Source organism: Dysidea avara, chromosome 4, assembly GCF_963678975.1.
Source record: "Dysidea avara chromosome 4, odDysAvar1.4, whole genome shotgun sequence".
NCBI lineage: Eukaryota > Metazoa > Porifera > Demospongiae > Dictyoceratida > Dysideidae > Dysidea > Dysidea avara.
In genome coordinates this window covers 32,804,409-32,817,798 of record NC_089275.1, presented here as the reverse complement: position 1 = coordinate 32,817,798, position 13,390 = coordinate 32,804,409, and the positions used below count along the sequence as shown (strand labels likewise).

Here is a 13,390-nt window from a genome sequence, read left to right as displayed (position 1 = left end):
AAAGAATGCTTCTTTAGAAAGCACTCTCAACACCTTGCACAAACAAAGCTGAAATTAAGCAAGCAGGTAATGTAAAAAAGTGGAGGATAAGAATTTAGTCACATATGGCAAACAAGTTAAGTACAGTAAATGAACTTACAGCAGAGATCTCCCAAACTCTGCTAGACAGCAGCCAAGGGTATTAAAATTGGTTTGAAGGAACTGCAAGTATAAAAAAATAAATTAATACAGTGCCTATTAGCACATGCAATTTAGAGATAAACCTTTAACTGCCCTCCCACCTCCTATTATCCATAGCCTTCAGACCAACCCATGAATTCTTGTAACCATGAAGCTATTATCCATAGCCTTCAGACCAACCCATGAATTCTTGTAACCATGCAGCTGGTTACCATACGGGCTACCCACAAACCTGAACAGCTTGTATAGCAATAAAACAATCCCTACAGATCTACATGCTATGGTGAAGTTAGGAATGATAATTTCCCTTGTGACTGTGACATATGGTTCAGAAACATAACTGCTTTACCTGTTGGCATTCAGCAGAACATTCCTCATCTTCCACAGATTCACATTCACCATCATCATCCTATGAACAATAATTACACTGTAACTGCTGCACACATAAATGCATTAGCTACAGTATACATAAGAAGTGGTGTATATAAATAATAGAACTATATAGGCTGCTGTGCAATATTAATATTAATCCAAAGTTTGCTATCAGCTATGTATATATATACCATGTAACAGGAAAGTTTAGCAGTATACTTAGGCGAAGTTTGCAAGTGAGTGGTGTTTTGCCAAATGTTTCATCCAAGACAAATCTGTATTAGCTATAATATTTAAATTCGCCAACTTTTTCTTGCTATTCTGGGGAATTCACCAAAGCTTCGTACAACTAATTTTCCTGCTATATACACTGCAAAACCACATGTGTGACCCAATTTCACAAAATCAGTCTGATAGCTTTTCCAAATATCCATATTTGGTAGGTCATAACTTCTTTTTAATGAATCTACTTGTAACTTGAAGACTAGTTATGAGTTGTCAAGTTGTGCTAATTGGAAAGACTGGTTTTGTCAGACCAGGTCACATATTGTGTTCCTTCAGTTATTATGACTTCAGTAATATCATGTATGCCAATATGAATTAATCTAACACTTACAAATGCAGCAGCCACAGAGAAATATTGGGAATTAGTCATAATACGAGAATAGCAACTTGTGTTGGTAGTATCCAGTCTACAAAGCGTGCCAGTAATTAAATTCGGTACGTCCATGTAATCATCATCATCGTCCTATTCAATGTAATCATATTTTATGGAAACATTAATTTTGATGATTGCTAAGAAATACTGTACACTAAATATACAGTGCACATCATAAAGTGGAAGCCCTCTTAACGGGCACCCCTGAATGGTGGACAGCCTCTTTATAACGGACAATTAATAAAGCCCTAAATGCAACTACCAATACCTGTGTGTATTATTCCGCTTTAATAGTGGACACCTCTCTATTCCGTAAACCGGACACTGCACAATTCCCAGACATGGCAAGCACTACAGTACAACACCTCACTAATTGCGAACACAAGTAACAAAGGTTCTTTGTCAGTCGAACAACATCATTTAATGCAGAAAGCACTGTCTCTGTATTGCCCATTCTACAAATTTGTGTTAAGTGCGAGATAAAGTACTGAAGTTATGAGAAGCCATATGAATGCATATACAAGTACTGCTGTTAATGTTCTTACCCAGGTGCCAGGTCTTCTGAAAATAGTAGCTTCATGGTACACTTTAAGAATAAACTGCACTACAGGATAAACTACTCACTCATAATCTGTATAGCCAGCCAACCATCTTGATTACTAATCAAATACAGAGTAATCTGGAGAAATTTTTATGGGAGCATGTATAAAATTTTTGTGGTGCCTAATTGTCTGGATAGTGTAGTAGAGGCCACATACCATAGGTAACCCATGTTCAATAACATCACTTCTGTTGCTATTAAACTAATCATATCTGGTTCACATGGTTCCATAACCCATCTTGCTTCGCCACTTGGTCTAGTCTCATGCTTTAAAACTGATTATTTAAAAATTTTAGAAAACCCCTTAAATAAGGACACCCCCAATAAAGGACATAATTATTTCATTTCCCCAATGGTGTCTGTCTTAGAGGGGTTCCACTGTATAATTATATACATGACCAGTTGCACAAAAGCTATGTATATGGGCACCAGTTACAAGCTTTTAAAATTCAGAATTTCTTAAAGAATTGCGCTGCATTTGGGCTGTGTGATGACTATGATAAAAGAATAGCACTGAAACAAAGCTGTATGAATTATTGCTGCATGATTTTTATTACCAACATTCCTATTAGCAGAAAATTCTACTGTTTACAACACAATCAACACACATCATCATCATCGTCATCGTCATCATCATCATCATACACTCGGCATTGCTGTAAATATTTACCAAACCCACTCAAACGGCTTCGACAGTTTGTGCAAATATCAAAGGCTGTATCTGATATTTCACTAGTTGAAGATCCTTCACTCAACGTGAGGAAGTTGCTCAAACAGGTATCATTGTAAGCAAAGAAATTATTGGAAGTTGTAACGCATCTCTCAGCATCGCTAGTAACTTGTGGACCTGGCACCTGCACACAAAAAAACATAATTTTAATTCTTTGCATGTGTGCTACATTTTAATATTATACACTTACACCCTCACAGAATCCAGCTGATTCAACGTTACAAAGAGGATATATCTCTCTTGTGAGAATTGCATATTCAATTTGATCTCGGACATCTTCACTAGTTTGGGTATAATGTACAAAACTAAAAAACATACATGTATAATCAATACTGCTCACCTATAACCACTGGTGGCAGCAACGAAAGCATTAAAGCAGCATCCAGTTTCCTCAGTTGCATTCATAAGTACCTGTAACATAAGTTTGCAATTGTGACTGAATTTTGGAAAGTCACCCATATGGGCATGCATGAAATAATTAGAATCTTCATGTTTAGTGGGTTGTTAATAAGAGTAGGGTACAATTTTAAAAACATTTCAAGAATTTTCTTGTAATTTAAGGTATTAAGAATGGCCTACAAGTTATAACCATCAACAAAATAATAGATTTGCACTATAAGGTTTTTAATTTGATCATTAAATATTTTAGGTGTCAAATGCACCCATATGGGTGATTTTCCAAAATTTGGTCACAATTGAACATGCGAGCTCAAATTTTGGTCAGGTTGTGAGGTGAGTTTTGTGAGCAAACATCGAAGATTAAAGACAGCACAAACAAGATGCCGCAATTGTAAAGTGAGCATGGTAATATCAAAAAGAAGCAACCAGCATATGCAGTGATGTACGGTAAACTATGGATTCCATTAGTCTAATTTATAGCTACTACTACTGTAGTGGTACTACTACTGCTACTACTACTACTACTACTACTACTACTACTACTACTACTACTACTACTACTACTACTACTGCTACTGCTACTGCTACTGCTCCTACTACTGCTACTACTGCTACTACTACTGCTACTGCTACTACTGCTACTGCTACTACTGCTACTGCTACTGCTACTGCTACTGCTACTGCTACTTCTACTACTACTACTACTACTTTTCATTCAAATGAATTGACACACATGTACAGTATGTACAGAAATACAATGACAATACAAGCATAAGCCTAAGTACAGCCAATGTTCAAAGATGTTAAGATGTTTACGGTCCCCAAGATAGCAGCTTTCTGGAGGCTATTAAACAAGTTCTCATTGTAATTTGGGATTTGCTTCAAGTAATCCTAACTGACAGAAACAGCCAGGTGTGATTAACTGATACCACACCTGAATGACCAAAAACAACAGGTATGATGCTAACAGGCTGACCATGACACTCAGAAAACTCCCGGATAAGTGGTTGGTATTTGGTTAGTTTCTCCTGCTCCTTATTAGGTACATTAACGTCCGCAGGACAAGATACTTCAAAAAACATTATTCTATGTTCATGTTTCAGGAACAGTACAAGGTCAGGTCGATTCGAAGGAACATGACCATCAGTTTGTAAACTAAAGTCCCATAGGACCTTTGCAGAATCATTCTCAACCACCGGCAAGGGCTGATGGTCATACCAGTGCTTAGCAGATAATGGTAACTTGAAACACTTACTCAGATGCCAATGGAGAACCCGGCCCACCATGTCATGTCGACGAAGATAGCTTGTTGATGCAAGTGCAGGGCAGCCAGATAACAGATGTTGAATTGACTCTTCATGCTCCTGACACAAACGACACAAGATGGATTGGACAGGTATTTTCATTATTTTGGCCTGATAAGATCTTGTACATAAGACCTGATCTTGGATAGCAAATATGCTGCTCTCGGACTCACCATGCATCGAACACTGCAACCATCGAAAACTACGTGCAGTGTTAATAACGGATGAATGTACCCATGTAAAGAATTTACCATGCAATGGTTTGGCATACAATGTGTTCAAAAGTTTCTTCCTCTGAGAAGTTACCACAGCGGTCCTTAACTGGTCCGAGCTAAAATTCAACACATCACATAAAGCTAGTGAAGAAGCAACATCATCAGCCATAGAAAATACAGACCTACGTGAGGGACTCTGCAACATCAGCTCACAGCAGGCCTGTACAAGATCATCCCTCGATGCCCGCAGATGGTGGGCCAATAAAACCAAACGTCGTTGATAAAGTTGTTCAATGTTCACTAAACCTCTTCCCCCCATTCTACGAGTCAAGTACAACCTTTCAACAGCCGCACGTGGATGATGGCTATTGGCAGCAGTAAGTACCTTACGGACAGTGATATCGAACTGGGCAATCTCCGTTTTGGTCCAGTCAACAATACCAAATCCGTAAGAGAGCAACGGAATGCAAAAGCTGTTGGTAGCACGCACTTTAAGTGGCCCACAAAGCAAAGATCCCCATACCAGTTTCAATCGTCTGTGAAGTTCAGTAGTTATAATTGACTTGCTAGCAGCATGATCAATACCGCCAGCCTCAGGAAACCCCAGGTATCGATAGGTTTGGCCATAATCGAGTTCATTAATCACATTATCTAGAGTTGGTAAAGGCCCAGTCAGACCAATTTTCCCTCTGGTTGCAGACATCTTGGCACATTTTTGGAATCCAAACTGCATTTGAATGTCATCAGAAAACTTTCTGACAATGTCTATAAGCGGCTGTAAACACTTATCATTCTGTGCAAATAGTTTAATGTCATCCATATACATCAGATGTGTTAAATTCGACCTTGAAGACATCTTATATCCCTTAAGAGCATCTAACAAATAACTAAGTGGGTTTAGAGCCAAGCAAAATAACAATGGACTCAGGGTGTCTCCTTGAAAAATACCACACTTAACAGACACTTTGGATAATTGTGTTGTGGCACTTTTAGGTAGTTGTAAATATAAAGTGGTCCTCCACAATGGCAACAATCTCTCCAAGCAAGCCACCAGTACAGGTGGAAAGTTAAACAAACGCATGCACTCCAGAAGCCAGTTGTGTGGGACAGAGTCATATGCTTTTTTATAATCAATCCAGGCAACAGCCAGGGATCTGTTTTTACATCTCACTTGACGCCATACACTATTAGTCAATAGAAGGTGATCAGCACATCCATACTGGCCTCTGCAACATCCTTTCTGAGCAGGGTGGATACGTTGATGGTGTTCACAATGTTGAGATACTAGAAAGGTAAGACAGCTGGTCCATAGTTTATAAACAATATTTAGACAGGTAATTGGTCGATAGTTCTGGGGGTTAGACAAATCATGACACTTTGGAATTAACAAGGTCCGACCAATGGGGAACCAATGAGGTATAGCCATGTCCCCTACAAGTAACTTGTGAAAGTCACTACACAAAAAGTCATGAACCGAGGAGAACCGCTTCCACCAGAATCCCTGGATGCCATCAGGACCTGGAGAAGCCCAATTCCTCAATTTGCGAATAGCAACAGCAAACACCTCTGATGTTATAGCTGGTATGGCTCCATCAAGTATATTTTCCTTATTAAACTTTTCCTTCAATTGCGTCAGCCAGGAGCCATCCAAGTTAGCAGAAGCATTTCGTTCAAAAATACTTTTCCAAAAGGTTATCAGGTCTAAATTATCAGGAGTTCCAACGTAATTATGTTTAGAATCAGGACTAAAACTGCGATAGAACACTTTCTGATTTCTCCTGAAGGTGTTGTTTTGCCAAAATCTAAGTAATCTAGTCTGGTATCTCCGTATTCTAGTAGCTAAGCTAGTTACTTTCTGTTTCAATGTTTCTATAGCAATTAAAAAAGTTGGGTTATCCATTATATGATAGAGTTTAAACAAGTGAGCTTTCAAATGTCGCAATCGAGCAGTTAACACAGGAGATTGATGGATAGCCAACAGTTGTGATATGTGCTTTCTAAATTTCTTTATCTGTGACTCCAGACGGAGTTTCCAAACATCCTGTCGACCCCTCCTCCCACCTTTTTCAACATGTTGGCCAGACAACCTGATGACCGCCATTGCACCTGCATATATTAAACAATCACACTGAGAGATTGAAATAATTTGTTTCTGAACACATTCATCTATACACTTATTCATCATGTGTAGCCACTTCTTACCAACTTTGTTGTCAATCAATTTTGGCAATGCCTGCCTCTCAGCAAGGTCCAAAGTGTCAATCTCCAAAAGACAGCTATGTAACTGCTTAAACGCAATTTTCAGCTCCTCGGTAATAGTAACATCAGACAAACAGTCCTCCACACAGCCCACTAACTGTACAAACTCACTTGGTTCGTCCTCCAATGGCACAGGACGCAACACAGCATCAATAGAAGTATCTCTCATTTGCAATGAGCCCTCCGGGGATGTTTCAAGTTTACTTTCATTTGGTAATTGTTCATCATCTGCTCTTTGGCGCTGCTGTATATCCTGTAGCTCATGATCAGATAGCAACTTCGAGTTAATAATCGCACGAGCTTGACAAGCTAAATTGTTTTCAGTGCGAAATGATTTATCCGGGCTACTACTACTACTACTACTACTACTACTACTACTACTACTACTACTCCTACTGCTACTGCTACTGCTACTGCTACTGCTACTACTACTACTACTACTACTACTACTACTACTCCTACTGCTGCTGCTGCTGCTGCTGCTGCTGCTGCTACTGCTACTGCTACTGCTACTACTACTACTACTACTACTTCTACTACTACTACTACTACTACTACTGCTACTACTACTACTACTATTACTACTACTACTACTACTGCTACTACTACTACTACTACTACTACTACTACTACTGCTACTATACTACTACTGCTACTACTACTGCTGCTACTGCTACTACTACTACTACTACTTCTACTACTACTACTACTGCTACTACTACTACTACTACTACTACTACTACTACTACTACTACTGCTACTATACTACTGCTGCTACTACTACTACTGCTACTACTACTGCTGCTACTGCTACTGTATAGATAAGGTATATATAGCTAACTTTTACTGCACATGCAGGTACAAAGCTCTATTTACACAGTGCAATCAATAACAAAAAGCTTACCCTTCTGCATTCTTCTGAACACCGTTTGAAGAAGTAATCAGTAATGCACACAAACTGTGAAATAAAAACAACATTAACGTCTAACAATATTTTTATCTGGAGTCTTACACCGTAATAAATAACTGAAAAATTAAATGAGTATTCTTGTCTCATTTTGTGATAATGAGGGCTTGAAGCACCCGCCGCAATGCTAGCATAATTGAATCACATGCTATACTGTAAGTCCTTGCTTGTGAAAATGTATGTTATGTAAAAGATCAAAGCACTCTAATAAAGTAGTCGGTAACTCTAATAGAGCAGTCAGGTATACATTTAACATGATTTCTTTAATACAGTAATATTAATGACATTAGTTATTATCCAATCAGAAAGTGCAAATCATTTAGCATAATTACAACTTTACTAGATTAGCTTTTAGCACTTCAGCTTAATACATGATAAAATTAAAAGCATGATTACCTACATAAAGCTGTTATACATTTAATTTGTTGTCTTTTGAGGAGTGATCACATGTAACATAATATAAGATAGGCAGCTCGAGGATTTTTGGCGACTGGTTTCAAAATCTTCTGTTGTATGCATACTTAAATCTAGGGGGGTCAGAAATAGAAATTAAAAATAATATAATGTGGTCTGAAATGAAACATGGTAGTAATAGACCAGTTCATTTAAGGACCTTAAAAATGCAATTAGTGTTAATTGCTATGACGTAACAACTGGATGCCGGGGATGCCCATAAAAATGTATTGAAGCCATTGGGAAAACGATGATTATCGATGGTTAAGTCTCCGTTACTTACAAAGTATACGGTATGTTCCAATTCTCTGTACACAGAACGAAACTACAGTAGGTGACTTTAAAAAGTTTACATTTGGTTTTGTAAAGACCATTGTAATGTAATAGTTTTACGATGACCTTTGTAATGGTAAAAACCAAACATATCGTAATTACTATCATGTTTACATATGTTTACATGTTTAAAACAAAACAAGTCTAGTTGCCAGTTGCATGCACAACCACACACAGAGGGGCAAGAACAAATTAAATGTGTAACTACCAGCTGACAACAAGCTTGATAACAGCAAGGGCAGTGAAATTTGTAACTTAGTAGCTGTTATGTAGCAGTCAATTAACAAAACAATACCTGTACAACATACAACACAACACAAGCAATCGTAATTACTATTGTAATTACTAAGGCAATCGTAAAAACCAATGGTAATTACTAATAGTATTACCAATAGTATTACAATAGTTCTTTTTGAGTAAACTTTTTAAAGTCCCCTACTGTACATTAATTTCTCTTTCGCTTCATGGTTATCTGCTGTGAATAGGGTAAAGGATGAGCGAGTTAGAAAGCCGCAAAGTTTAAGATTTTGCTGCACAACGCTTTCCATGGCTGGTAATAGTGAGTTTGTACTTGAAAACCATTCAGAACTGATTGGCAAAGCTTTGTGGTAGAGCTTTCTGTGGTTCGCGTCACAGATAAAGGCTACTATTGACTTAACGGGCCAACAAGCAAACACCATGTTTAGCAAGTCAGCAAACACTATCCAGGTGATCCTAACGCTTGTCTTAATGTTGTTATTCCATGTGAACATAGAAACAAGCACCTGCTTGCATGCTCTGTCACTAGACAACTTTTTGCCAGGCGCTTTCAACTTCAGCGGCTCATAGCTTGCCAATCACTATACCTAGAAGCAGCAGACAACCACCATTAGGTGTAGAAATTAATGTAGGTTTTCATGCTGTTTTCAAAACATGGATATCTTCTTTATTTTCTGTGTAACAAAGGATTTAGTTCCCGTGGTTGTCCGTTTCCCAATGGTTTCTGTACATTTTCATGGCTAACCACAGCATCCAGTATTGCACAATAGCAAATACCACAGCAATTAAAATACTGTCACATTAAATGAACTGGTCTATTATTTCTACCAAATATTTTTATTTTAAAGCATATGTTAGGAATTTAATGATATAGGCTGCTTAAGCTTGCTTCTGCTGACACAGTATCAGAAGCAGGCCAAAGAGTAAAGGGGTGGAGCAATGCAAACTTTAAACTGTACAACGAACATGATGCCATTCTGGTTGTATGAGAGCATGACTCCAGGAATTTTGAGGTTATAAGTTTAGATCTTATACACTGCTTTTACTATACTGGTACAGGTAAATTAAGTATCTACTTATGTTAACATTTTTAAGAGTAACAAAACTTGACTGTTCTCAGGGTGGTTGACTGCTCTATTAGAGCATTCAATCTGGGCCAATATATCGAATAGGCATAGCCAAGCACAAAAATACCTTTGGAGTGACCCCAAACCCTTCCAACAAATTTCTTTGGAAATTAAACTTTCTATTTAGCTGCAATTTCTATTAACTGATTAACTACTGTAAATTATTGACTAACTGAGTGATTCCTTCAACCAAGCATAACTCAACTATGGTTAACACTACAGGCTTGATTTCTTCACAGTTCAACGTCACTTTGCCCCAAAACATGCCTTTTCACCAACTTCAGCAGCTACAATGCATGTATTATGTTTGTGTCCCATTTCTTTCTCCACTACCGCAAAAGTTTTGATTTGTGATAACACATTGTGGAAGCTGGCTGTTACGAGAATCATCATAGTGACTAGATAGATTACAGAAATGCTTCTTGTACTGTTCTTTGTTTGTAACACTGTATAGCAGATAGAACATACCTGAAAACGAAGTGGAATGGCCATTTGCTTCCCATAAATCGATAGTCAGGACACGTGTTTAATCAGAATTTCTGTATAGTGACTGGCCATGGATTGACTGCAGAGGTGCTTCTTGTACTGTTCTTCACTTGGAATGCTGTATAATGGGTGAAACAAAGCTTCCCAGAAGAAACCATCTTGCAAGAAGAAAAATGCAAGATCTTGCAATAAAAAAGTACCTTTTCCTGCACAATCCTGCAAGAATACAGCACTTGAAAATTTTTTCTTGCAATAAAAAAGGACCTTTTCTGGCATATTCTTGCAGGATCTTGCAGTCTGGGTGAAGATGAAGCTAAATTGCAACAATGCTTTCCAGTAATTGATAGTCAGCACACATGTTTAATTACAATTTCTGTAGTGCCTGGATTGACTACAGAGGCACTTCTTGTACTGTTTTTCATTTGTACTATATAACAGGTGGAACAAAGCTACTTCTAGGAATTGATAGTTGGGGTGCTCTTTAAGTCTAGTTAGAGCTATTCTATCTTTTGATGTGGTATGCATTGGTTCACCAGTAATAAATTACAAAAAGGGAACAAACAAGTGTAAGGAAAATTAGAAATTTTATATTTGAGTATGGATCATAGGCATAAAAGGTAAGGAAACAAGTGAGGTAATCTAAACATGCAGCTATACTAGTGGGAATTTAATCCCTACTTCTGTCATGGCTAGAATTATGTTTCCTTGCCTTTAAAATTTCTATGATCTCTAAATACTCAAATATCAAATTTCTAAACTTGCGTAATGTTATCATTGGACTCAATGGATCATACACTTCGCATATCTTAAAGCATAACCGCGAGTGCTATATGTAAAATAAAGTACGAGGCACGTGGCTGAGATGCTAATAAAGCACGAGGCGAAGCCAAGTGCTTTATTAGCATCGAGGCTAACTGCCGAGTACTATATTTTTCATATAGTACGAGCAAGGCTATGCTTTCAATGATTTATGGAACTTTCTACTCGTGTAGCTTCACCATACACTAGAACTCATAGTTAACACGTATTGCATGAACTATTAGCAGACTGAACACACACACAAACCAGTTTAACAAAGTAACTCACGTGTAGTTCACCATAGTTTGGCATGGTATATGTTCATTGTGTCTTTTGGCAGGTTTTGCTCGCAACCCACAATCGATTCTATTGTGAGTCATATGGTAAAATGTTTCCGTGATATCTCCAGGACTTGTCCGTTTGCATTAACAAACGTAACAACAACGTTACCTTCTCCCACCCATCATCAAGGCATTTAGGTATGTCTATAAAAGCAATCCAGTGGTAGAACTCGTATTGGCTGGGGTGATTGATCACTAAGTGCGGCGAGGCTATCAGCTTTCACTGGCTTGGGTGATTAGTCATACTGGTGTGAGCCCCGTAGGCTATTAGCCTACACTAAGGCATGTGGGAAACTGTGCTTTATTGCCCACAAAGAGTGCTTTATTGCACCGCAGAGTGCTTTATTGAACCAATAAAGCACTCTTTGTGGTTGATGAAGCAGTTAGCTGGCTGAGAGTGTACTTTATGAAATTTAAAGTACACCTTTTCCTTTGATCTCGCCCACACAAAGTTTTATAATGTATGTTAAAACATTATGTTCCTTTAAATACTATTCATATACATCAAGACACATGGTAGTGTGTCGTGCGGCCCAAGAAGCTGACGTGCCACACTGTGAGTGTATTGACAGAAAGAAAGAAAACATGATTTTCACACATATGTAGCTCTGCTGACTGATTGGAACCAACTTTGCTGTAGAGATTCCCGCCAGGTATGGGAGTCCATATACCAATTTGCACTTCAGCCATTCATGGTAAAAGTTTCAGGTTTTGTCTTTGTTTTTTTTTTTCTTCTACTAGCAATGTCCAACCTCCCCACTCAATCTATTGCAAACAATGTCCTATCTTTAGTTAGGGTAGGGTTGAACGATAATTAAACTTGCAAAACAGTTATACCGTAGATTCCCTAAAATTTTGGCATCTCTAAATATTCGGCACTCCCCGTGCTTTGAACGCAATGTGCTCTAAATTTCGGCAAGCACAGGAAAGTTTCTAATTATAAGCGCGCTAATTTTCGGCACTTGGAACACTAGTTGACGAAGGTCTCTTGAGTATTGAGGATTCCCAGTGACCTCACACAATTGATGCTGGATGAAACACCAAGTGTGAAATTGTTCAGGGAACGTACCCAACGATATCACCGTGTGACATCACGACTACCGCAAAACGATCTTCGTTTCTGTTCACAGGATAAAATCTCTCCTGGCCCCACATCTCCTTACAACATGCTCAGATAATGCTTTGTTAGCCATGGAACATTTCATGCAGCATCTGGTAGCGAGATTTATCACGAGATAGTTCAATAATACTATTGATTGTGGTTTCTATTTTTTTATTACTTGTTGAAATCCTTAATATTACGTCTGGGTGATTGTATTCAAAAGTGATGTAGTACTGACATTGACCATCCCTCCTGGATAATGTAGGCAATCATATAGCGCTGCGGCCAAGTGAGTGTTGTAGTATCGTCAGCTCTGCCTCAAGGCGTTCCTGTTAGTCCCCGTAGAAAGAAATCCAGAAAGTAAGCAGTAAATGGATCGCAAATAGTATAGCCATGAAGCGTGCAGACTGTGTTAGGGATAGATCCCTAAAAATTCGACAATGGCACTGGGCTGGCACATTTTTTTTCCTAATTGTTCGGCCACACACGATCTGAATTAATTTATTTCTGCCGAATTTTTAGGGAATCTACGGTATTCACAAATAATCTTAGGATTTCCCTACTCAGACCAAACTATCTAAATGTGCATGAAATATTCCCATACATTTTCTATGGGAACTCAAATAAGCAGGAATGAAACAATGGCACCACTGACCATCATTGTAAGACTTCGTTCTGGGAAAATAATAGCAGAGATAAGTGGTTTGATGCTCTCTTAGTAAACCAGGGATGTTGATTTCGAATCTGGGCATTGAAACATCCATAAATGTTTAGATTTTATGAAGGTGAGTGTTTTAAATGCCAATT

General features: G+C 38.2%; 1 protein-coding gene across 1 annotated transcript in view; it reads right to left on the bottom strand.

The window, feature by feature from the left end:
* The window catches only part of LOC136253244 (uncharacterized), a 48,727-nt gene that overhangs the window by 2,343 nt on the left and 32,994 nt on the right, over nt 1-13,390 (bottom strand). Inside the window, exons 8-14 of the mRNA XM_066045879.1 lie at nt 7,623-7,676; nt 2,882-2,952; nt 2,732-2,822; nt 2,420-2,665; nt 1,169-1,300; nt 530-589; nt 140-201 (exon numbers count right to left, since the gene is read on the bottom strand). Of these exons, the coding sequence (XP_065901951.1) occupies nt 140-201; nt 530-589; nt 1,169-1,300; nt 2,420-2,665; nt 2,732-2,822; nt 2,882-2,952; nt 7,623-7,676 (716 nt within the window). The remainder of the gene's footprint in view (nt 1-139; nt 202-529; nt 590-1,168; nt 1,301-2,419; nt 2,666-2,731; nt 2,823-2,881; nt 2,953-7,622; nt 7,677-13,390) is intronic.